Genomic DNA, 25,342 nt, shown 5'->3' on the forward strand with positions numbered 1-25,342 from the left:
GAGCTTTTTCCTTGTTTTGAACATAACTGCCTTGCTAGAAATTCTGTCATTAAGTAGCCACATTTGTTAGGCATGTTTGTTAGATGAGTACTTCACAGTCACACTTATGTTTATAAGCCTTATGGTATGAAGAGGGCTTTGCTTTGTTAATAAATTCCAGACTGAAATTTTCCGTGTGGAAGCTAGACACAAATTAGGAAGAGCTGCAGGCTCTCTGCACAGTGAAATTCTGTTCATCTGTGGAAATAATGAAATCCAGCCAGCAAATTTTGTTCTTCTTTGCAATATCCATAGCATTTAAGCTCTAAGTTTGGACTGAAATTGAAAGGACAGCTCAGTAATTACTGAAGGATTCTTTTGAAAGTTATCACTCCAGCAAAAAGGGGACATCCACCTTTTTCACTGGATGCTCTTGTAAATTCAATAGGATTGTTTTAATGCTTTCACTTTTGTCACTGCTGTTCATGAAAGCATGAAAGCATGTAGTGTTATAATGGAGATGCTCTGCCCTTTCTAGACTTGTGACAAAATGTTGTACTGTTATGGTGCATCAGGCATGATTTGGTAGGCTCAACAGTCTCTCTGTTTTGCAACTTAAAGATATTGATGACACATACTCATGACAGAAGTTCTGGTTTTGAGGTTTTAAGGGTTGTGGCAGTTGGAATTAATTTTGACAAAATCTCACATGACATGAAACGAATTTGGTGGTAATTATTTTTCTGCAGTCCTCCCTTTGGCTTTAATCTACACTTTGGTCAGATGAAAGACCTTGCATTCCTTATATCAATTAAAATGATGTTTCTTTCCAACATGAAGATGCTATTCTGTGTAGAGCACAGTGAAGTGTCTTGATGTACAGTAGAATATTTCTTGGCAGTACTAATCACATGCCCTTTGTGCAGTGTGCTACTAATGCATGCGGAAAATGTTTACTCTCCTTTATGAATTAGCACTGTTACAGGTATTGTCACAAGGGACAGAACTAGATCTAGCCCTTGAGTTGTAGAGCAGGAATTAACTGAGTGCTGCCACCTGATTCTGCACTATCTGGCCAAATCAATGATGTGCTGCAGTAGCTCAAAAGGTCTCTAACCAAGATCATAGGTATGTTGTACAAATAGAGGAGTTTGGGGATTATCTGGCTAAATTGGTGCTGTCATTGGTTTCAACTATCAAAACTCTACTGCCTGTGGTAAACAAGTTTTGTGTCAGTGTCATGCTTTACTTATTGTAATTACTGTTGTTTTTTCAGAGCAGAATCTAATTGTAGGTGATGCAGAGCTTGGCCAGTGCCATCTGTTCTGATTGACTACAGCTAACTTTTGCTTATTGAGTCCCCATGTTTTGAATCAGATCTGTTTGGGTGAAGACTGGTTCATACAATCTTCGGCTACTTGGATGTGAAGAACAGATTTGCTTTGGGCTCCCAAGTATGGGGTTGTTTTTTTCCTTTATTTTCTCTTATTAGATCAAATATATTTCCCTGGAGGGAAATGTTCCCTCTTCAATGACATCATAGAGCATTTATTTGCTTCTTAACTCACAGTCTTGCTTGGTTGGTTTTGGTATTGGGGTTGTTTTTTGTTGTTTTGGTTTTTTTTTTCTCAACTAAATTTTGTTCACACTGAAGAGCCAAACTAATATCACAGCTTTACTTTTGTACTTATGGTACCCACTGTCCATCCTGTGTTATATATGGCCTCTTGCATTTGGGGATGTTGCTTGGAGCAGGCCCTGAGGAAGGATCTCTGCTCTTGAGTTCTCTTGGCTCTGTTCAGAGATCGAGGAGCACTGTTTCAAGGGTCTTAAAGTACACATGGTGCTGTTTTTTCCTAACAGACATGGATGTTCTTGATATCCTGGAGGGGAAGAAAGCTCTCAGATCCATTTTGTTTGGTTTCAGGTTATTAATACCTGAGAAGGTTCAGTGTGCCTGTCACTGTTTAAGCATGAGATCACTGCTGCATTAGAGAAAGTTTGTGTGCTGCTCCAACACATTTGACTAAGCATATTGGGGTGGGGATAATTTCCTTGTTCTGATTCACGAAATAGTCTGCTACTACTCAGCAGTATAGGGCAACTTCATGAATCAAACCTATAATAATGGCCAGCGTTATGTTTCTGCATTTGAGAACTGCTGTTCCAGCACTGCACTGTCAGCTCCTACCTTTCTGGACTGAGAAGACCTGTGCAAACTACCTTTGGAACATAGTTGTTTCCTTCTCTGTCCAATAATATTTGGAAAAAGATGATAGGCCCCTAAACTATGGGATTTGGAAGAGGCAAAGTCTGGGAGAATTTAATCTTCTTGAATTGTCCCACCACAGGGTTTGTTTGGGCTGGAAGTGTGATTCTCTCACCCTGAGAATATGCTGTGTAGCCCTTTCTAATCCAGTCTTTCCTCTTGGTGTAACTGTCTTCAAGGCTTTGCAAAAAAAAAAAAAAAAATTGAGTGTGTTAAATAGATAAATTGCTTAAATATTTTAAGGATTAAATTTCTTTATATTCAGGTGAATGCTGAAGACTTTTACAATAACTCACTAACATTTTAATTTTGCTCTACTGTAACAGCTGGTAGTGAATGTCCAGGAAGATTGTCAATGGCTCTATGGGTTTCAGAAGTAAGAATCCCATTGATCCCCTCTGGCTGCTTAATTTAATGAACTTTTGCAGGGAAATACTAGAACTTGGAGACACATTAGGAAGTTTTGACTGTTTCAGGAGTCTGTCATCTTAGTATTCCAAAACTGATTTCTAAAAGTAGTTAAAAATTTTCCTCCAGGTAGTTCTGTATTTTAAAAGCTCCATTCTGCTTGTTATCTTGTCTAACTTTGCCCTGCAATTTTGACATTAAGAGATTATAAACTAATATCCAAATGCAAAAACGTTACACAATTTGATGGCGAAACTTTTATGACTGGAGTTTCTTGGTACACAGAGGAGCAAAAATGTCAAAACCCAATGATATATGTCAGAGAAATGTGTAAAAAGCCATACTGGGATGTATGCTTGATAATTATGTGACTTTTCCTGCATCATTCATTTCAGGAAAACACAGATGCAAATTGTTTAGACTCCACTTGATCCCACTTAAGGGTTTTGCTCAAAGTCAAATCTTTGCATGAAAATACTGTACCCTGATAAGGTACCTCTCAAAAGCAGCTCTTGGTTCTTGATAAGAAAGTGTCACTCTGGGAGTGAAGAGGGTCAGGTCTAACAGCACAGGCTGGCACATTGTCAGTCACTGAGTACATCATCAGCAGCACACAGTTACTCCTGATCACTAAAGACCAATAAAATTCATGAGCACAACTAATAGCCTGGAAATGTTAGCATGTGTATTAGCTGTTATACTTGAAGCTGTTTTTTACACCATGCTGCTGAGAGTACCCATGAAACAGCTATCAAGCATCTGGAACTGGTTCTGGGCTGTCTAATAGATATTAGTTATCAATTGTGACATCCCTTATGTCATTACATTGCTTTTCTCTTCATCTGTACATAACAAAAGTATTCATAACTACATAGATTAAACAGGTCTCAAAATGTTCACTTTGGTATTTTACTTCAGTTCTGTCTATAGGTTGAAAAGAACTAAAAAAGTGAATGCTGATGAGAGAGCACCCAAAAACATAACATAGTAAAAAAGTTTGCCTAAACAAAGCAGGGAATAAGGATTGTTTGGGCTGTATGAGCTGAAACCTGTGCTCTAATGCTAGAATCCCTCTATGCATAAGTGAAAATACTGTAGCAATTTATGTATTCCAAAAGCTTTCTAAGGAGCAGAGATACTGAAATAATAATTGTGGCTTAAATACTAGTGTCTGTATGCTCTTCAGTCTGGAAAAGATGGAAATAAAAGTGATAAACATCAAGATTCTTAGGGTGGTGGTTTCTCTAAGTAAAATTGCTATTACTTATAACTGTTCATTTGTGAGGGAGATCTCTGACAGAAGAGGGAATGGGTGGGTGTTACTGTTGGGGTGGAGTTGGTAGTGTCTTATCCCCAGCCTATTTGGACGTTTGCTAGTGGAAGAATGTGTTAGGAGTCTACTAAGTATTTTTAGAAATACTTAGGAATATCTAAGTTTTTTATCTTAGAAGTGATGAGCAGGAGGCAAAACCCAGTTATTGGAGTGGAAGTGATGGTACACTTTTTTAAAAATTTAAATTGCTGATTAAACAGCTGACAGTGGTTACACTAGTTGATTGTAATGTGTATGCATTTTGAATTGAATTATCATTTGTCACTGTATTTTGAATAGAAACATACATGAATTGCCCTGTAACAGCTTCTGGATTCTAAAAGGGAAATTTTAATTAAAGGATAGCTAGTTTGTGAATTTTGTTAAAAAAGAGATCTAAGAAATTTAAACTCTAGAGCTTCTTTAAGCACAGGCCATAGAGAGAATAGGAGACCAATCAGTGGAAAAAGAGCTGCACCTTGGAATACAAACAGGCAAGTGCAAAGTGGATCCCCACTTAGTGCATGTCCAGCTGAACTGCCATGGCTGGGAGGAAGTGAACTTTGGGTGATGGTAAAGCAGCCCAGTAGTGAGAATGAGGGAAGAATAGTTACACTCTCATATCAGTGTCAGATCTAGACTTAGCTTTTAGCCTCACTGAAAACTGAGATGATGGTGACATCTAAAGGGTTAGAAGCCAAACAGTCAGGAAACCTTAGGGTAATTGAACTTCATTTTGTAATAAATGAACTGGAAGCAGATTTGAGTTGAATGCCCAAGGGATGAAGAGTGTGTAATGGGAGATGGGGATTAAGATGAAGTAATTTTCCACTGTGACTTGCAAAAATGTTGGTGTATGAGATTGCTGCCTCGGTAGCAAGCTTCAGCTGGTATCATGTGACTGAAAGAAAGAGATACTCTAGGGACCATGGATTATTTACTAAGCTGTGACTTAAGTTGCATTCTTTTAATAGAAAAATTCTTTGAAAAATACCGAATATTAAAGTGAGAAGCTGTATAGAATACAAAAGCTGTTGTTTGATTATATTGGATTAGTTGAATGTTGAGAACTGATTTCTCTTGCAAAGAAAATTATATTGATATTCTCTCTCTCATTGTCACTAGTAACTTTCCCAATGCATGTAGTATGCTGCCATGCATTATAGTTCTAGAGCAAATGGGATATGTGGGAAAGAGGTATGGTACAGAAGAGTAGGTGCTGTCAAAAGGGCAGCTATAACTACTCTGATCTAAAGTTAGTGGAGTTAAGTCCTTGTTTTCTTTTGTGAAGCCAAAATGAAAAATGAGCTCATGTATTAAATAAATGAGTACTGAATGCAGACTCTTCCCACGGTGATTGGGATAAAATGGAGGAAGAACCAGGTGTCTTTGAAAGACTGTGTGATACAGGGCTGAAATTGAGTTTCTTCTGGAAATGTGCAGTTCAGCCCCACAGGGTATTAGTAGGGGGTCTGTGCAGAGGAGAGAGATTTGTGTGTGCTGCTTAATTGCACAGTGACTGAGGCATCAGAAAAATGTGATTTTAAGGTGAGCAGTGCCATGGAATGGGTGGGGCCAGGTTTTTATAGTTGATAATAAGTGAGACCTAATGCAATTTTACATGGTACTTCTGTACAATGTCCATATTCTTGCTACTTCTATTCCAAAACTGTCAATTGAAACTGATGGAGATTGCTGGTCTCTTTTCCACTGTTTCTGAAACAGTCTTAAGAATAGAATAAGTGTCTCTGCAAAAAAATACAAAGGGATAGCGATGGCCCTTTACAGATTACAGCAGTAAAACATGCCAGTGTGGGCAGAGGACAACGGAAAAGAGAAGGTAGTCTCAGTAAAAACAAACAAACAAAAAAAGATGTGAACATTTGCCAATTGACCTTCTGGTAATTTAAAGCCTTATGTTACTGGAAGATGTTCCAGAAGAAAAATTGGAAATTATTTGCTCTACTTCCACTGCATAAATTGTCCATATGGAATTTAGACTTTACTGGTTTCATATTCTTTGCCAAGAAGCTTCTGGCACTCTGCTGGAGAAGTGGCTTATGTAAATACTTACCTTAAGAAATGCTCGATACATCACTGTCTCTGCTGTCTCATCTGTGGTTACTAAAAAAGCCTTTCACACTGTCCCCTTAGGTTCCTGATGTCATCAGCAGCATAAGACAAGTCTCTAAAGCAGCACTGAAAGAAGATGCCAAACCAAGTAAGGATAGCGAAGATGCCTTCTATGACTCCCAAAAATTTGAGGTCCTGTACTGTGGGAAGGTGACAGTGGCTCACAAGAAAGCTCCCTCCACCCTGATTGATGACTGCATAGAGCAGTTCAGCCTTCACGAGCGCCAGCGCCTCAAGCTGCTGGGCGAGCAGCGGAGCAATGAGCCGACTCTGGAGTTGCCCCTGTGCGAGGAGAACGTGCCAGCCTCCCCTCTGGACAGCCCCTTCGAGGAGCTGGACAGCCCCACCAGCCCTCCGGGCCATGCTGCCGTGTTCACCATCGGCAGCCACACCAACCTGGCCAGCCTGGGCAGCGCTCGGGGCCCCTTTCCCGAGAGGATTTTGGAGGACTCTGGCTTTGACGAGCAGCAGGAGTTCCGCGCCCGCTGCAGCAGCGCCACTGCCGTCACGCAGAGGAGGGCCCACGACACCAGCCTGAAAACACAGTCCCGCAGGCGCCACGCAAGCGCCCCCAGTCACGTGCAGCCCTCCGACTCCGAGAAGAACAGGACAATGCTGTTCCAGGTGTGTTCCAGCCTCTGGTGGTTTTGTACCCATCTTCTTACCCTGTTTGAGACAAGTTTTGCAAGATAAGTAAAATGGATCCAGTATGGCTTCTTGATTTGTCATAAATATTTTTGTATAAGTGGTTGGAACACAAGTAGCTGAAGGTTCACCTCAGTTCAGGAGCTCTGGCAAATTTTAAGAAAAAGTATTTATTTATGGAGTAATCGCTTAAAAGAGCAGAGTTTTTAGTGAAATAATTATTTTATATGTAGTTCTGGATTGTCTGTGTGGGTGATATTTAGAACCTAGCTGAAAAGCATGAATATTCTTTCAAACAGAGAATCAAAGAAGACTACTATGCAAACAAAACCTCATTTTTGTGCACTTAAAAAGAGAAAACTTCGCATAAGACTTCCACAGCCTTGTGTTTGAGTCAGCCTCTTTTTGATAATTTGTATTAATGTCTCCTCTTGAGTTTTCAAACATCTCTGCACTGGAGACTTCTTCCTACAGACTCCAATGGTTATTTCTTCTCTTGCCTGAAGTGCATTTTACATCTTTGGAGCTTGTTTTGAGAAAACAGAAGCACAGCTGAAGGAGGTGACCCATAAAAGGAAAATTCTTTGGACCTTAAAATAACAGTGGGCTAAATGCCTGGATTTTGTCCTTCCATTTGTTTTAAGGATCATTCTTGGTTTTTATTCTCTTGAGGAAATGATAACTGAAGTGAGAATGCATTGCCCTTCAGAAAACCACAGCTTATCACTAGTAATGAAAAGGATTTAGCTGAAAAGATCTCTGAGATCTGTAGAATACATTCCATGGGCTTGAGAAGCAGTTTGGGAAAGCTGAAAGGTAGTTTGCTGCAGAATCTACTCTTCCTCATTTGGAATTAGTACAAACCAAAAAATATCATCTTAGTTTCTCAGCTGATCTATGGTATAACTTAAAAACCAAGAATTCCCAAATTTTGTTTTCAGCTTTTAATGTATCCACATTGTTTCCTAAAGGTTTTAGTATTGTCTGTCAAATATATGATTTTAGGACTAAAATAACTGAGAGAAAAAAGGTGGGGGAGGGGAAGAAAAGCTGTGTTTTTTCCAAGTTGCTTTTGTTATTCAACTGAGTGTATTGTTCTTGCTGAAATATTCTTACTCAACATGGGCAGAATTACAGCACCCTGGCACCCTTGCTCCTGCTGAGTAAGCTGTTGTGCCAAAAGGTACTCTGTGAACAAGAAAGAGCGAGATTCTGTCATTTTTGTTGCTGTAAATGTTATGCCCCCAAGACAGTCATAAATTAGATTTCTTTTTCTCCCCCTTAGGTTGGAAGGTTTGAAGTTAACCTCATCAGTCCAGATACCAAATCTGTTGTGTTTGAAAAGAATTTTAAAGATATCTCCTCATGTTCTCAGGTAAGCATTAATAAGATGTAATATGTAGATCATCAGGAGAAAAAAAATTTATTTACTCTTCAGCTGTGTTCCCTTGCTGGTTTATAGGCAAGAGAAAATAAGAAATGTAGAATTCTTTTTCCAGAAAAGATGAGTGCAAAATAACCCATCTGAGCTGTGTAATAGCAGCAACTTCAATCACTCATCAGCAAACAAGTATAAACTGTTCTGCTTTGGGAGAGTATTGGATATGTTTTTGGAAGCAGTTTAATTTCCATTTAGGATGCTCTGAGTGTACTGTTTTCTGAGCAGGTAAGTTCCTGAAAGCCTTCAGAATGAAAGTAGGAGAGCATCAAATCAACCCTTCAGAAAAAAAGCAGTTCACCTGCATAATTTATTCTGGAGAATATGGAGATAGGTGTACTTAGCTATGTTCAGAAATAAATAATTATTTCTTGTAAGGTTAAATGCCAACACTCAGGTGTTCACCTTTCCATCTTGCTCTTGTTCAGCACCAGTTACTACAGGCACTTTTTAGTTTGAGGTCTTACTTTATTATCTCTTTTCATTTGCCATGCCACATCATCACTTCAGGCCTTCTTAAACATGATTATTCTGGTTTAAAGTACACTTTTGGCATTCTGTATTTCACCCCCAAGTGCATTCAATTTAATGCTAATAACAAGTCTTATCTTGCATGACTGGGCTATCAATGCCTAGACAAATTAAGAATTAGGCAATACTTGTAACTCAAGTGGTGTCTTGAGCTGCCTACTAAAGGTCCAGGTCTGTAAATTGACCACATTTTAACTGCAATTGTATTGCTTTTGGTAGAGGACAAAAGCTAATGCAAATGCAGAATGGGAGAGTATAATCTAGCAGTGTAGTAACAGCTTTATAAGAAATAGAGATCAAAATGATTCTTAAAGCATATATATGGAAAGCAGGATTTGCAGATGACTTGGATCTTCTGCTTTTTGGTTGTATTGAAGTGACTCTTCAGCTTCAGGTACTGGTCTCCTAGTTGTATACTCATACTGATATAATAGTCAAACAAAACAGTCTTAAGAGGGAACAGCATTTTTTCTGCAGACTTTGAAGTATGGTGACCCATAAGACCATGGAAACTGTCAAGGCCCAACTTGCCTTCAGGAAAATAACTTTGTACAGTAAATAGTGTCCGGTAATTCTGTGTGGTTTTCACTCCATCTCTTCACTTTCATTTGGACCAAAGCTTCTGTTACTTTGCATTCTTCAGTAACTCAAAGAGGTACTCACAATACTTTGGGGATTTTGTTTGGTTTTTTTTGTTTTTTTTGTTTTGGTTTTGTTTTTTTTTTAATGTGAAACAGTTACTTTAGAAAAGTCAAAGGGGTTCTGTGTTCAATAGAAATAAAATATTAATTTGTTCAAGACTAAGTATTGGTTGCATAAACCTCATCAGTACTTCCTTTAAGAAGTTGGTGCTAGCCCCAGGGCTCCTCTGTTCCGGATTTATAGAGCAGTGATTTACTATGTATTGTGGGACTGTGGCTTAGGAATATTTGTCCTTCCAAGCTTTACAAAGAATGAAAAGGAGATGTTATTGCCAATTTGCATTCTGGGTTCTCTTAGGCTGGTCTAATAAAGGTATTTTATAGCTTAAGCATGGTTGAATTGCTGCATTTAAGTAATTATCCACATTCCTTACAATTGTCAAGTAGCAGACGTAATTTATGATAAATCTCTGAGTGTGCAGACTAAACTGAGATATCAAGTGGCTGTAGAAGTTTTCTTGTTGCAGCCTTCCCCTTGAGGGAACCCAGAGCAACAGAAAACTTGGCTCTTTTGCCATGACCTCTTAAAGCTGCTGTCTTAAAGAAATGTGATGGAAGTACTGTTGATTTGGGAACATACTGTCCTATTTGTGCTTCACTAGGGCAAGTGTCACATCTGTCTCCTCCCTCAAATGTTCTCCTGTGGAGTCTGAGAAGTCAAGACAGCAGTAGACTTGTTCAGGCACTGTCAGTAAGGAGGGAACTGGCATCTCACCAAACCACCTTTAATAAATATGCTTTCTTGCAAAACAGAGGTCAACACCTCACTGTTCTATGGATCAACATGTGTATATAGCTGACCTTTTTATTTTATGCTTTTGAAGACATCATATGTCATGAGAAAATGAAGTCAAGATCAGTTGGACTATGGTTCAATTAAATGCCATTTTTGTCATCTTAAGTGGCACAAATGTGACTTCTGGAATTTTGTTTTTAGAAACAGCAGTGTATAGTGACAATATGTTCAGTCTGGCACGTACTGCATTTCCAATTTTGTCTAGAGTGTTTTCTGTAGTGACAGGCAAGTTGCTTCGCCTCCTGCTCTCTTTTATGATATAGGTGTTTTCTTTGGAAATGAATCCAAGCAGTCCTGTTCTGATTTTTGTTGTATTTGAACTTGAGGGATTAGGCTTTCATTTGGAGAAAATCTACTCTATTACCATACTCAGATGATAAAAACATTGGTAAAAGCTTTAACAATAGTGAGTCATGTTCCATGAATTGAGACTGGGAATATAGTGCTTCTTAGGAAGCAGCTGTCTTTTGTTTGATCTTCTCAGTGCTGTTTTTAGCAAGGCAGCATTCCCTGTTGAACTGTTATACTGAGATCTTGAAAAAAAAGTGTCAGTAGCAATGTGTAGTAAGTCTTGAAACTTCTGGTATGTAGCTCAGTCTCAAAGAATTTATTTCAGAATTTAGTTGGGATTCTGTTATGCTGCCACTCATTCCCTTTTTTTTTTTTTTTCTTTTTTTTTTTTTTGGTGTAGTCCTAACATGTATTACAGGAAAGCAAGAGTCTGCTGCTACCCTGATACTATGTTTTAGCATGGCTTAAAACATCAAATTTTCACTGTGGAGGCAATTCCAAATACAACCCAGTGGTCTTTAGTTTGCTTCCCTGAAAATCCAGTTCTGCTAATGGAATAAATTCTGGCCCAGATTTATTGCTATAGAGCTTTGGTTTTGATTGTATAAAGATCTTTATATAACTTAAATACAAAAAGCAATTTAAAAATAATTATACTACTTGTAAAATAGATCATTAGGGGTATATATTTATAGTTATTACAATTGTTGTAGACTGAACCTATTTATAAAATCCACTAATGCTGTTTTTAAACTCTTTTAGGGTATAAAACACGTTGATCACTTTGGTTTTATTTGCCGGGAATCTGTGGAAGCTGGGTTAAGCCAGTATGTTTGCTATGTGTTCCAGTGTGCAAGTGAGTCTCTGGTGAGTAATTATTAAAGATCCTTACCATTTCATCAAAGCATTTCCAAGGCATTTTCTGAACAGTAGGAGTCTCTGTTATTCTTCTGTGTCAGCTGGGCCTCACTGGTCACATCTGCTCAGGTGCAGGACCTCAGCTGTGCCCATGCAAATTTGCAATAGGAAATGTGTACATTCTGATCATACACAGCCATATCCTGCTACTCTGCTGATGCATAGATCAACAACAAATAGATGAATCCATGTGGGTGTGCTCATGCATGCAGACTGTGAGCATATTTGGGCTCTGTATTTGATTCACTCTTCCAATTCTAACTTTTGAGAGACTTGGTTCCTGTCCCGTCTCTGAGGGTCTCTTCAGGCTTGAGACCTCCCCAGAGAGGGCATGAAGGTGGTAAAAAGTTTGGTTCTCTTGGAGACACTGGCAAGAAAGCAGCTTGATACGACTTTGTGTTGTTTTAGGGCTGTTTATTTATCTTATTTTAAAAATGTTTCTGCCAGCCCAGCATGGGTCCGCTCTGCAGGTCGACTATTGCAGAAAGGTCCCCTGGGTGGGCTGTGCCAAGGCCTTTATACTCTAAACTATGTATACAATATTTACAAATTTTCTCCAATGCCATGCAACCTCTTTACAATGTCCAGTTCTTTCCCCATCAAATCTGTGGTTCCCAGAGGGCAACTTCAGCATGGATGACATGAAGAAGAAGGAGGAAGAAGCCCACCACACCCAGGATCCTCCATCATGGCCACATGGCCCTTAATATAAACAATCTAAAAACCTACTTATACTACATTCTAACATTCTAATTTACACTCTACTCATCATTATTTTCTGTGTCTCTTCTCTCAATGTGGGCAGATTCTCCCAAGGAGCCAAATCCAGCCCCTGCAGCTCCTGGGCAGCACTCAGGGGTCTCTGAGGGGTCTGCCAGGGGGGTTTTTGCACCCCCAAAGGAGCCAGGGAAAGACCCTGGACTCCCACAGGTTCCCTGTTAAAAATGTAAAGACATACTGGATCAGTAACAAAGCTGATGATAAAATCCAAAACCTTCAGGGTAGGGCTTAAACTACTGGCTGACCCTGCATGTGTCTTAAGACTACATCTGGCTTTAGCTTTTCCCCTGTCTGTTTTGTTCCTCAGGAGAAGAAAGTAGCAGCATCTGATCACAGTGTTCCTGGATGTATATAACTATAAAAAAGGACATTGGACATTGTATCAATTAAATGAAGTTCCAGATGCCACTGACTTTACTGATAACAACTTAATAGTGTGAGATACATACAGGAAATAATTTTGACTACTCCATTTTTACTTTAAAAGAAGTTGTTTTCTGTTCTGAAAAGTGTTTGATAGTGGTGGTAACAACTGCAAACTCTTTCTCAGATAAACTTAAAAATAAGCTTTCTAGCTAGCTGAAAATGCAATTTGTTAATCCTCTGATTAGCTTGAGAGTGAAGAGATCTGCATCAATAAAACTTCAAACAGCTAACAGCTCTAGATGTACATCTGAGGCTGCATTTTTGTCAAAATGGAAGCTTACTATGAAATCAGCTTTATCATTGTACTAAAAGAAAAGTTACATCTGACCTGTTGATAAATCTGACTATGCATAATTCAAAGGCTTAAGTGGTTTTTATGTTTTTATGAACCTCTTTGCTTATTCTAGTACTGATATGTGTGGGTATGCCCACACTGTAGTGTCAAATAAACATTTCAGATGCAACCACTTGGATCCTGGTGGCAGTTCAACTGTGGCAGGGAAGATCTTTGCAGATTCAATTTCTAGGGTTTTTTTTTTCCCTTTTTCCCACCCAAGTGACAGCCCCTCAGAAAAGTCTGTATGTTTTTAATGTTCAACTGGATGATTTTGGTCTTAAATATTTCAGCTTTCTTCTTCCTGATTATAAAATAAAGTACCAAGCATAATGAGGACCTGATTCTGAGGTAGAATACTGATTTTGTTACTGAAGTTTTAAGCTGCTGTCTCCCTCTTTCCTTGCTGATCCTGAGACTGAGCAAACAGCTTTTAATAAGCATTTCATTCCCCTGAAATACAGAGAGGGAAACTCCAAGTGCTTTGTATGCCAGGTCTGGGAGCACATTTGGATGAATGTGGAAAAATTCTGTGAGCTCAACCTTTCTTAGGTACAAGCTGAGCATTTCTAGTGCTGTGTTTGTGGTGTAGTGGCAGAGGAAAGATCAGGGCAGGCCAGCAGCACCTAAGGGTATGCAGTGATTGTAGAGAAGCTGGTAGGAAGTGTGAGATCCAGGAGAAAAGTGAACTGCTGTGGGGAGCTCCTGTCTGCCAGCAGGGATGGCTCTGTGGGGTTGGTGCTGAAATAGTTTAGTGGTGGGAGGACAGAGGTTAAAAGGGAACATGTTTGCAAGAAAGACTTGAAGCTAAAGAAATTCATGCTTTATATTTAGCCAGCATATATTCAAGACAAAAATTCTCACTTGCAGCCTCTTAAAATAGTGGGTGCTTTCCCAGTAAGCTTGAGTAGCTGCAGTCAGACATCAAAATTACACTGTCTGGCAGAACTTAAAGATAGTGATCATCTACAGAAAAGGCAGAAAGCTGGAAATTCAATCAAATTATTTAGAAAATAGTAAATGTGTTTATATAGTTCTGTCTTTTTCTTTAATTGTAAAGCACCTGTCTGAGATGTGATTTATAAGTCAAATTTTGTGTACATGGCATGTATTTTTGTTTATATACTCTTTTCCCTCCTTCCCATACAGGTTGATGAGGTAATGCTGACCCTGAAGCAAGCCTTCAGCACTGCTGCAGCCCTGCAAAGTGCCAAGACACAGATTAAACTGTGTGAGGCCTGCCCTATGCATTCATTGCACAAACTTTGTGAAAGAATTGAAGGTAGCAGCTGAGTTTATCTTCTAAATGTGCTTTGCAGATTTTTCTAGAGGAATAATTTAGGCAATGTGAGAGCAGAGGGAAAGGTATCCCAGTATGTAATTCTTACTCTCACTTTGCATTCTCTGTGTTTAGGTGGAGTGCTAGCAATAATGATACTGCAAAAGAATATAGTCTAGCTTCTGTTCTAAATACATACTCTTTCATCATCATACCTTTCTTAATCAGAGCAGCAAAATCCACTAGCTGACCTTCCATTTGTTTGTTTTTTTTTTCTCAAGTTGCATGCTTTCAAAATGACTCACAAAAAGATGGTCATGATCAAAAAGGATCTTTCTTTCCTGTGTGTTCCTTCTTTCCTGTGAGGGGTTATTTTATCCTTGTGTTTATCCCCTCACACACTTCAAAAGCTAGTTATATTATGGGAAAATAAATTATTAATTTCAGAGATTAATATATAATAAAGAAAGTTAAGACAACTACCTGACTTCAGGTATGAATGGACAAGCTTTTGTACTGTCTCTGGAAGTGAAGTATGCCAGCACACATGCAAAAAGTCTTACAAGATAGAATTTTTTAAAACCAGTTAGGATCCTATTTTTATGGTCACTCAGCTGTGTGTCTTTGTGAAGTATTGTATGCAAAAAACAAGCAGACAAGTTAGAAAAAGCAAATAATCTTGTGTTTTCTGGTGTGGTTATGGTGGTGCTTGATACTTAACAGTACTCCCATTCATTGAAAGTCACTGTTGCCACTTACTTCCCTCTGGTGGATGAATATCATAGCGAGGTGAAATTTTGCTAGGCTGTGACTTACAATTTCTGAGTTTAACAACAGGTATTTGGAAGTAGTAAAGCTAAGCTGGGAAAGTTTTCTGTAAACGTTAGAGGCTGCTGTATAAGGCAGTGTAAGTAACTTAAAAGTACCAGTATCAAAATAAAATCTCTCTTGGGGCAGCAACTAGAGAGAGTACTATAGTAGTAGTTACATAAGCTTTCTATTTAGTGACTGAAAAATTTATTTTAGTGTCCGTTTTTTTTAAATCCATCTGCTTTGAGTCTAGACATTTAGCAAAATCAATCCTAAAGCTGTGTGATTTTGAAAAAAACAAAATTATTCTGATTGCAATTTTTTATGAATGACATCTGCCTTAGATGGAAAAAAAAATCTTCATCCGGGTTGAGGGGTTTGTTTTCACTCACATTTTTTGTAGCTTCCTAGAATTACCTCTGTGATAAAAAGTGCACTTCATTGAATATCAGAAATTCTTTCCTTTATTTTTACAGCTTTTATGCTGTTCTTGTTTTTAGAAGTGTCATCAGTTCTCTGGTATGACCTCTATTCTATCCTTTCCTTGGACAGAAAGGCATCTAAATTTTTCAGTAAAAAGCATCTGAAAACTTCAAAGTATCCTTTGTATTGATTATCTCTCCCATTATAAATCTTTCCTTCTCCTTTCCCATACAGTTGTCAGGCTTCCAGCTGTCAGTGATTTCTTGGCATTAGGACAGAAGACATTGTTGGAGTAGGGAGCACAACCTTTTACACAGGAGCCAGCCACCTAGCTGCTGCTGGTTATATTTTTTCCTGCTAAAGAAAGGAGACAAAGCCGTGTGGTTTAGCAAAACTTCAATTATTTTGTATCATGTATACATTGGACATACAACTGTCATACATTTAACCTGTATAAACTCAAATGCAGGTTTATATCTTCTACTGTTATTTTACTCAAAAGTGTTTGAGAGATTGTTTGAGAATCTTTAATCTTCTTTTCTAGGACTCTATCCACCAAGAGCCAAACTTGTAATTCAGCGACATCTGTCATCACTAACTGACAATGAGCAAGCAGACATTTTTGAACGTGTTCAGGTAATACCTTAGAAGCTGTTCTTCCTAATTTGAAAGAGTCCATGATAAAAGGGACTAGGTATTTTTGCTTTAGATTTGTTTGGTTTGTTGTGTAGTTTATCTAGAATTTACTATTTTTCCACCAAAAATCATACTGAAATAGCATGCTCTAACTTCACCTTATGTGTGATACAGTGCTGTTGGAAAAGTTTTGTTTCACAAATTTGCTGAGATACTCTGTTCTTATGTAAGAGTATGTTTTTTGTTCTGAGCTTAGTTTTTCATCTGTAAACACACTTCCCTGCTTGACAGTGATGTGGAAAGAGGCTGAGAGCAGGAGGGACATGCAGGTATCAGGAACACGTTCGGCATTTTCAGAATTTGTCATTTTTTTACTTAGTTTGGCACAACATTCTGGTGTAAGTCAATGTACTCTAGTGGATGAAGTATGCAAAAATATTTGGCTTTCAAAGGCAGTGCTCCTCTCTGGATTCCTGAAGAATAGAGTGGCTTGATGTCCTTATGCCACTTAGAAGGCTGTAAAGTAACAGACAGTCTTAGAGAGCAAAATGTATGGGCATAAGGCTCCCTTCTCTCTACAGCCTGCAACATTTTTCAGTTTTTGTTCTATCTTGCTCAGGAGTGTGAAGGCACCCAGACAGAATTGCAATTTGACATAACAGTGCTCTCAGGTGTTTGGTGTATCAGTATTTCAAGGAATACTATGTAGGAAGGAAAAATAAGCAAATCATGACTTGGAAGACAAACTTGTTTGTTTGCTGTTACTGGTAGAAAATGAAGCCTGACAGTGACCAGGAGGAAAATGAGCTGGTGATCTTACATCTCCGTCAGCTCTGTGAGACCAAGCAGAAAGCGCACATCCACATTGGTGAAGCACCGTCGGTAACGATTCGTGTTTTGTCTTACTCCTCTCCCCCTTCCCACCCTATGAAAATGCTGTCTTAGTTACCTGTGAGACCACTGCTAGATTTCTTCAGGAGTACCTGAAGCTGGGTATTATGGTTAAGAAAGGACTGTACAGGAAGAGAAATCTGATTTAATTTACAGTGGTTCACTTGGGTTTTATAAGTTGAGGGGACATGACAGGAAGAAAGAAAATAAATTGATTTTATGTCTGTATTTCCTTATAGTGTGAGGATAATTCTTCTTTTTCTTTCCCCTTTGATCTCTATGCCCAAGCAATAATATCTAGGAAGAAGAGGAATGACAAGGGCATCAGTTTTAGTTTAAACTATGAACTTGCAGAGGAAATGGGCAACAGTATTATTAAATTGGTATACTTTTACAGTATAGTCTGTGGGATGGAATGTGCCTTTAACTGGGGTTTGGTTGGTTTGTTTGTTTGGGAGACTTTTTTGGTTTTTTGGGGTTTTTTTTGTTTTTTTGTTTTTTTGGAAGGAGGGTAGTGTGTTTGTGGTGTTGTGTTTTTTTTTTAATAAGGCCAAGGGTACTTTGTTTCATCTGTAACATGGTTCAGGTCTAATGTTTGGAAATCGTCTTCATAATTAAAAAGAGAATTACCAAAGCTGAATAGTGTCCTTGCCCATTTCAACAGGTCATTTGTAACAGTGCAATTCCAGAAAACACCACCAGTGGTGGCCGGTTTAAACTTGACATTCTGAAAAACAAGGCAAAGAAATCCTTGACTAGCTCTCTGGAAAATATCTTCTCAAGGGTAAGTTTAACAGCTCATTATCATCAGCTGTCCCAGATATCCTTGACAGTAAAGACCTATCAGATTTTTTCTTTGTTTTGTCCTCAGTCTGATAAATGCTTAATGAAGCAATATCTCTGTTGTGAAATCTGAGTTACAGCTGGGTTGATTGTGACTTAGCTGTACTAGAAAGTTTACTGTAAGGCCACACATATTGAGGGGAAAAAAGACAAATTTCTGAATAATGAACATTCATTGTACGTGGCAAGTGAGCCAGCTGGGTATTGTTGGATATGCTGCTTCAGAATAAAATTCAATCAGAATGGTTGCATGATCCCATAAAGAGACTGTAATTGGTTTTGCAAAGTGTGAATAAATGTGCCTTGCATATATGGGAAATCTCTCTATTGTGAGAAGTAATACCTTCCAGCTCATAGCTACAATTGCTCATATTAGGCACTAAGAATCTTTAGAAACTAGTAACAAAGTTCCTTTTAAAGGGGGAAAAAAAGCCATAGTCTTAAAAAGTGAGTTGATCTTCATTTTAATGTTCCTAGCTAGATATGATGTGAAATTGCAGGTAATCACTGGAACTCTCTTACATTAAGTAGTCTTTTGGTAAAGAACTCTGAATAACAGTTTTTGCTTAGTGTCCTCCACTCAGAAAGGGGAGTCAGAGAAGAGCCATATATCTGAAGAAGGCTGTATGCCTGGGATCCAGTGTGTCATTTCAGAGGAAATGTGATGAGCTGACTACAGGATAATTTGGACCAGTGACATTAAGTTCCTTCTGCTAATAACTTCAAAAGCACTAAGTTGCACTTGTCCTGCAGCTTACATGGACATATTATAAAGTAACCTAGGATGACATGGATGTTCCCTATAAAGGAAACAGAAAACTCTTAGCCAGAGACAATCCTTAGAACTTACAGGTAGGTGTCCATTTGATCAAGGACTGAAACTAGCACTGGAAACTCTCTTGGTCAGACTCTCTTCTGTAGCAGATTTTACAAACTAGGAACTTGATCTGAATATGGAGAGAGAGAGAGGGAGTAAATGTATGTAAAAGAGAGCAAAAGAATGATGGCAGTCAGAAAATCCATGTAATTTCAGGAGTTTGGAATATCATCAAATGGTGACATCCAGTCATGCCTTGGATGTGTCTGGTTTCTTTTCCACATCTAAGGGACATGTGACTGGCAAGTGATCTAACTCTAGTGGTGGGTCACTAACCCTGCAATGGCTGTGAAAGAAGTCATAATTTATTTTTTTAAAGCAGTATTCATCATCTTTTTACAGAGAAAAATTTTAAAATAGAAATTAGAAGTCAATATAAGTTGGAGAGAGTCTTAGCCTCAGTCTTAAGAAAGTTAGAAAGAGAGAAGTATGTAGTAACCATTATCTAGGAATGGATGACTTTTAAGTGGATGCCTTTTTAGCTAGGTAAATAGCATCAAGTGGCATTTTAAGCATTCACTACTTGCCTTAGGAGACATGTTGGTTTCTGTGCTCTGGCTTCACATAGTCAGAGGAATGTCACTTCTTCACTTGTTTGTTTTGCTGAACTGATCTTATTTTCATGATGTTTGGACCAAAACAGGCTTCCTAATGAGGTACCTCAGAAAAATAAATATAACCTTTCTTTGACCTCTTGAACATATTTCATCCACTCCATGCTGCACTAACCTCTTCTGTTGTTCCTTCTTAACCGAAAAGTCCTTCTTACAGTGCAAAAAGTGTGCATTTTCAAAGGTAGTGAGAACTTCCAACTTATACTTTGTTCTTAGTTTTTTGTAAGATTCAGTGAAAAAATGCTTCAGGCAGAGTATTTATTGGTAATGTGCTCAAGTGGGATAATGTACTTAAAGGGCACTCTAAGTTTTGAAAATAACTCTTACCAGAAAAAGTAGGCTAAATAAATTCTGATGATGTTGACAAAACTTCCCCTGCATTGCAAACATACCAAGAGGAGCTCTGTCTATAGTTTTCCTAAAACCTAGGCTATTTTTCTCCTGATAAAGTACTAAAAACAACTTGCTTCAGCAGTCAGAAGTGTCCAACAGCAAACATCACCAGGCAGTTAACATTAGGAGTGAAAGCTAGTAAAAAGTGTTGTGGATCTATTTCCTTTTCTTTTGAAACTAAAGGACTATTACAAATTCAGCAAAGATCCTTGAGCATAAATTTCTAGCAAATTTGCATCAGGTTTATCTGCATTATAAATGAAGAGTCTTGTCTTGTTTGAACTTATTTGGCTGGATTTTCTGCCAAGACAGCATTTCTCCCTGGTTTTAGTTTTTTTGGTTTTACTCCTTTTGCCCAGGTGGATATAATTTGTCTGGAATGTTTAGATATTGATAAAGTGCATCTCATGGGACTGTAGTGTGTCAGATGCATCCATCATCTGCAGTGCATGCACAGTACTGAGTTTTTTGAACTGAACTGTTTGAGCTGACTTAGCTATTTTGCCTCAGAAGTGTCAGGAAATACTCACTTGCCTCAAACAATGCAGCTGCAGGTTTAAAACTCCTGAGAGCAATGTGGGAGAAGATGCAGTTTGGCCAGCTAGAGATGTCACTTTTTGTAAAATCCTGTTCTTGACCCATGGTCTGTAGTCTTATGTCAGACAGATCGCATTCCTTCACTGTCCTGTGTTCACCTGTGCAGGTGTTGCCATCTTTTCCCAAAAAGAGGAGCAAGACCAGGTTAAATTTCTTGTCTTTTTTCTCGCAGGGAGCCAGCAGGATGCGCGGCCGCCTGGGGAGCGTGGACAGCTTTGAGCGCTGCAGCAGCCTGGTTTCTGACAGAGTACGTACGGAGCTCAGCCCAAACTGAGCTCTCATGCAGCTGCCCGTGGAGCGTGGACACGGTGCTCTGCTTCAATTTGAAGGAAGTAGAACAAAGCACATCAACTTACAAAACTCAAAGATGTTTCTACTGGGAGGCAGGGGCTGTAAGAAAGCTGGGATTTATGTTGACTTGAAGCTTCAGCTTTAATCTGATTGCCAGTACTTTTTTCTTACACTTCCCTTGCTTTTACAAAAAGCGAGGAATTTCTGATTTCTGCCTTGTTTTACTGAAGTAATTAAGTAAGGTCATGTCTCAACAAAAGGAAGTGCTCTGAAGGTGAAGAATCCTTTCTGTAAGTAATAGTTGCTTTAGGGAAGTAAGAATTTTTGACCTAAGCCCAGCTGTTGGGGATGCTGTATGGTAGCAAGAGGGCGGAACTCTGTTCACTTTCTTTTTGTTTCCTGTTTTTAAAGTTTTACCTCACATGAGGGTTGGTTACTGGTTTTCCCAGGAGGTGAAGATTCTGTTATGGTTTTCCTGCTACAGTTACTCATAAACTGGCTGTGCAATAACAGTCTCTCTTCCAGGATGTCGCTGTGACGGTACAGGAAGTATGCTCGCGATATGTCGAGGAAACTCGCTAAAAGCAGTTTCCCTGGCCTTTTCCATTCCTGTGTTTTCCTGAAAGAGACAGGTCTGGTAGCTGGAATGCCAATCCCTGTGAGAGGATGCCTGGAGTAATTAGTATGTTTGTGTTGCGTGTAGAGCTTTATTCCTCCCTCCGCTTTCACTTTTTGGGAGAAGGACGCTGCTGGTTTGGAGCGAGCTATCAAAGGATGTCTGGTTTGGGTGATAATTAGCATACAATAGGCCATGACCCAGAAGGGGGAGAGGCTTTGGTGCCCCGGCGCTGGCTGCCTGCGGGCTAAGTGACAGCCGAGGGCACGGAGCCTCGGGCCTTACTCCGCCAGCACTTCCTTTCAGGACACTTCTCCTGGCGATTCCCCGCCAGCTACTCCTCCGGCGTCCCCGGTGTCCTCGGCCTGGCAGACGTTTCCCGAGGAAGGCTCGGAGTCCCCTCAGTTCAGGAGGCGCGCGCACACCTTCAGCCACCCTCCCTCCAGTGCCAGGCGCAGGATCACCTTCCAGAACGGCCGCTCCCAGAGCGCCCGCTCCCCGCTGCTGCGCCAGAGCTGCGTGGAGGCCGCCAGGTGAGTCGGGCCTGCCGTGCCCCCTGCCCGCGGTCCCCTGCCGTCCCCGCCCCAGCATCACCCCTCCGCCTTGCGGGGCTGCAGCAGCCCTGCCTCTGAGACGGCACCTGAGGAGCTCGGGTCAGGTTGGTTTCTGCACTTCCCCACGGGCGGTGTGTTCATTTGTTTGCTTATTTTCAGGCTGTCTTCTCTGCCTCTGAGTACTTAGGTACTTTGCAGTAACTCAATAGTCCCTGAATTAGTGATTCAGGGGAGGCATCAATCCTTCAAACTGATGATTTGGCCAGATGCCAGCACTAATCTCTTTATTTATTTATTTATTTATTTATTTGTCACCTCTGAGCTGAGCCTTTTTGGCAGTCATGTTAGTCAGACCCTTTGGAAAAGAGGCCCCCAGTGCTTTAAGCGGCAGAGATGGCAGTGTGAAAATTTAATGCCAAGGATGAAAAAGGCGCTAACAGCTTCAAGTGTCTGTAGCTGTGTTAGTCAAATCTCACAAAGAGTATGTCCAGAATTAAAACTGGTGAGGAGTCTTGCAGAAGGACATAAGGATTAAACACATCCACTGAACTATGAGACATGTGATTTCCCTCTGTAACTTCTTTCTGCTTCCTTTTTGGAGACTCCAGCTATTAATACATGGAACACAGTTCCTTCACTCAGCAGAAGAGGTCCCCACAGTTCATTGTGGGCCTCTTTAGTTGTGCCTTCTTTTTGTCCTCCGTGCTGGCTCTAAGTGACTATACAAACTCCAAACCCTTTACAAAACTTAGGTCCAGATTAGCTGAAATTTTTTTCTGTTGAAGGATCACATACTCCAGTCTATTGTCTGTTTCAGTGCTTGGCTATAATTCTGCTTTTTGTGGGCTCTTTCTAAAAATGGCTTTAAATAGTAATTTGTCACCTGTTTGATGTCTACATTAAAGTATCAGTGTGAATGCTGCACCACTTGATAGAGAAGGGCAAAACATTTTATTCTGTTTTGGGAGAATGGAATGGAGTGAAGGGTAAGAAACTAGCCTTTGTTACATTGTGTTTCTAGAGAGATAATATGTTTTTTACTGATATAAACTTTTTTCCCACTGACTGTGTTGTATGCAAACAGGAAACCCTGACAATTCAAAGTGAAGGACTTGCTGACTGCATTGCTTTGTAATAACTTGTAAGCAGTTGCTGATTAAGTGGCATCAGCAGATTTTTAGTCAAAACAGTTTGTAGCAGTGTGGTTCTAAGATGGGATTTTTCATTCTTTCCTTTTGAAGATTAGTCATAAATATTAAGCAAAAGAAACAGAATTTTTATCTCTCTTTCAATAATTGTCACTACTACTAAGTAATGTTTAACTGGAGAGTAGGACTATCTTTTTTAATTTAATTACTTCACAAAAAATTATCCAGAAAGATTGCATTTAAATAATCTTTGCTTCCTAATGTCTTGTTTACAAAAGCAAAAGGAAATAGAAGGGGAAGAAACAGTTTGGTTCATATTATTGGAAGAAGGTTTCTAAGGATATTTTCTGAATGTTTAAGAGATTCCTTTTTTCTGAATTTGCTTTGGTGATAACTAAAGCTAAAGAAATAAGATAGTCTCCCTGTTTTGCAATGTCATTGTAAAGTTTTAAATAGAAATCACCTGTAACAGCAAAATCAATATCCCCAGCGAATCTGCCCGGGAGTGCACATGGTACATTTTATCTTCTGGAAAACAAAGTTAATGTAAGCCAAGATGAGGTATTTGGCCAGTGTCTCTAACCAGGTGGTTTTGTGGTTGTGTCTGAGTCTGTGCTGACCCTCTGCTGTGTTCTCTTGTTGCCTGCACAGTCCTGTGGTCGGGGTTCGGCGCGCTCTCAGTGAGAGTGAATCTGCGTCACCTGGTCTCCCCTCCTCTCTCTCTGCCCCTTCTTTCCTGAAAACCTTTTACCAGGGCTCAGGAAGGTTGCTCCAGCACTCAGAAAGTGACCTCTCCAAGAGGTGAGAGCATTGTCTCCTGCCTAGTTCTCCAGTGCCACTAGCTTAACAGCAGGATTCCCAGTGGAATGCAGCACATGGCATCTCTCCCACTCTGTCTTGTGCTCGGCATTTCTAACAGACTTCCTTGATGCAAATGGGCAAACAGGCTTTTGGATAAAAAAGTCTGTTAAAAACTAAAGGCTTCTATGCTGACATCAAGTAGCTGTCACCTATTTCTGTTGCAGTGTTGCAAATCTGCATTGGTTTGTCACATGAAATGCAATGGATTTTAGGAGTGTTATGCCAATTTAATGCTTTCTCTGCTGAATGCGAACCAGCATGATCACTGGCATGTGAAAATAAGAAAAGAGCAATGGGAAGAGTGTACAGTACTAATGTGGGTTGCCTGTGCATGAGGAAGGGGAAACTCCAACTAGATTATACTAACTGTGAGATGTTTGAGGAGAATTAACATATAACTTCCAGTTGAAGAGGATTTGGGAAGAAGCAAAGGTATGAAAAGTGACAAAAAAACCACATACCTGTCTATTACAGACTACTTCTAATTTAGGTTCCAGTCCAGCTTTGTTTCTTAGTTAGCAGAGTTGGTCCAAACTGAGCCAATGCTCAGCTCAGTATTTTTGCCCATTTTGCAATGGACACCATTAAACCCAGCTTTCTGGGTTTGAGGAATAAAGGATTGAGTACTGTATGAAAACTGTATTTTAATGCCAGATAATTCCAAACTGAAATTTCTGAGATTGGAATTGGTTATGCAGGCAGGTCAAGGCACTGTGAACTCTTGGGGTGGGGAGATCTTAGAGGAGTAATTCTCAGAAAACCATCATGTTTCTACTTAGGTTTTACAGTACACACATTTCTGATACTATTTGATCTTTAACTTGTATGGAGACTAGTGAAAATGGGATCTAATTAGCTATAGGCCTTTCAAGGGGAAACTGGGTCACCTGTCATGGTGAGGAAATTACAGTAGCAAGAGTGCACTGTTTTCATCTGGTTGGGTTTGTGAAGGGAATACAACAGATACAGTCAGAAAGAAGTGCTGAGTGAATAATGCTGATAATGTGATAATGGTCACTGAGGTAATCCACCACTTCAGCTGGCTAATGGAGAATGAAATATATTGTCCAACTGACAGTGGCCAAAACTTGCAAATGTATGTTATGCCATCAGGTTTAGGAGTGAGAAGAAGTTCTCATTTTTTACAGCGTGTTTGTTCTTCTGTGGGTTTCTTCTTTGCTTTGTTTGCATTTTTCAAGAGAAGAAAGATCACTGTCTATCCCAGTAGGATCAGTGTGAGGTGTACTTAGCATTCTCAAGTGAGTGAGTGTAGATTGGAAGGTTGGAATTAAGCACAGTGTGTCAGTGCTTTGCAATCTGCAGACTATAAACTGTTTAACTGTTAGGAACCCTACTTAAAACTTCAGTACATTTTCCAGAATAATCCTGGTTGCTACACATTTCTGAAGTGTGGAATTCCTATTGCACTGAAGAAAAAAATCTGCCTTTCTTCTTTATCATGTAGCTTTGAGATTACACATGATGCAGGAGGCAGCTTTTCTTGGTGTTCTGTCAAACTTCAATGTGCAAGAGCAGAGACAGTTTCAG

General features: G+C 39.5%; 1 protein-coding gene across 3 annotated transcripts in view; it reads left to right on the forward strand.

Annotated features, from left to right (window-relative positions):
* The window catches only part of TBC1D4 (TBC1 domain family member 4), a 95,142-nt gene that overhangs the window by 47,961 nt on the left and 21,839 nt on the right, over positions 1 to 25,342 (forward strand). For 2 of the 3 annotated variants that reach the window (XM_079313684.1, XM_079313686.1), the window contains exons 2-11: positions 6,123 to 6,725; positions 8,032 to 8,121; positions 11,266 to 11,370; positions 14,111 to 14,243; positions 16,018 to 16,109; positions 16,881 to 16,991; positions 17,665 to 17,784; positions 20,497 to 20,571; positions 21,538 to 21,764; positions 23,585 to 23,734. In XM_079313684.1, coding sequence (XP_079169810.1) covers positions 6,123 to 6,725; positions 8,032 to 8,121; positions 11,266 to 11,370; positions 14,111 to 14,243; positions 16,018 to 16,109; positions 16,881 to 16,991; positions 17,665 to 17,784; positions 20,497 to 20,571; positions 21,538 to 21,764; positions 23,585 to 23,734 — 1,706 coding nt within the window. The remainder of the gene's footprint in view (positions 1 to 6,122; positions 6,726 to 8,031; positions 8,122 to 11,265; positions 11,371 to 14,110; positions 14,244 to 16,017; positions 16,110 to 16,880; positions 16,992 to 17,664; positions 17,785 to 20,496; positions 20,572 to 21,537; positions 21,765 to 23,584; positions 23,735 to 25,342) is intronic. The other variant, XM_079313685.1, reaches the window with a different exon arrangement.

This window comes from Erithacus rubecula, assembly GCF_903797595.1.
Source record: "Erithacus rubecula genome assembly, chromosome: 1".
Taxonomy (NCBI): Eukaryota; Metazoa; Chordata; class Aves; order Passeriformes; family Muscicapidae; genus Erithacus; species Erithacus rubecula.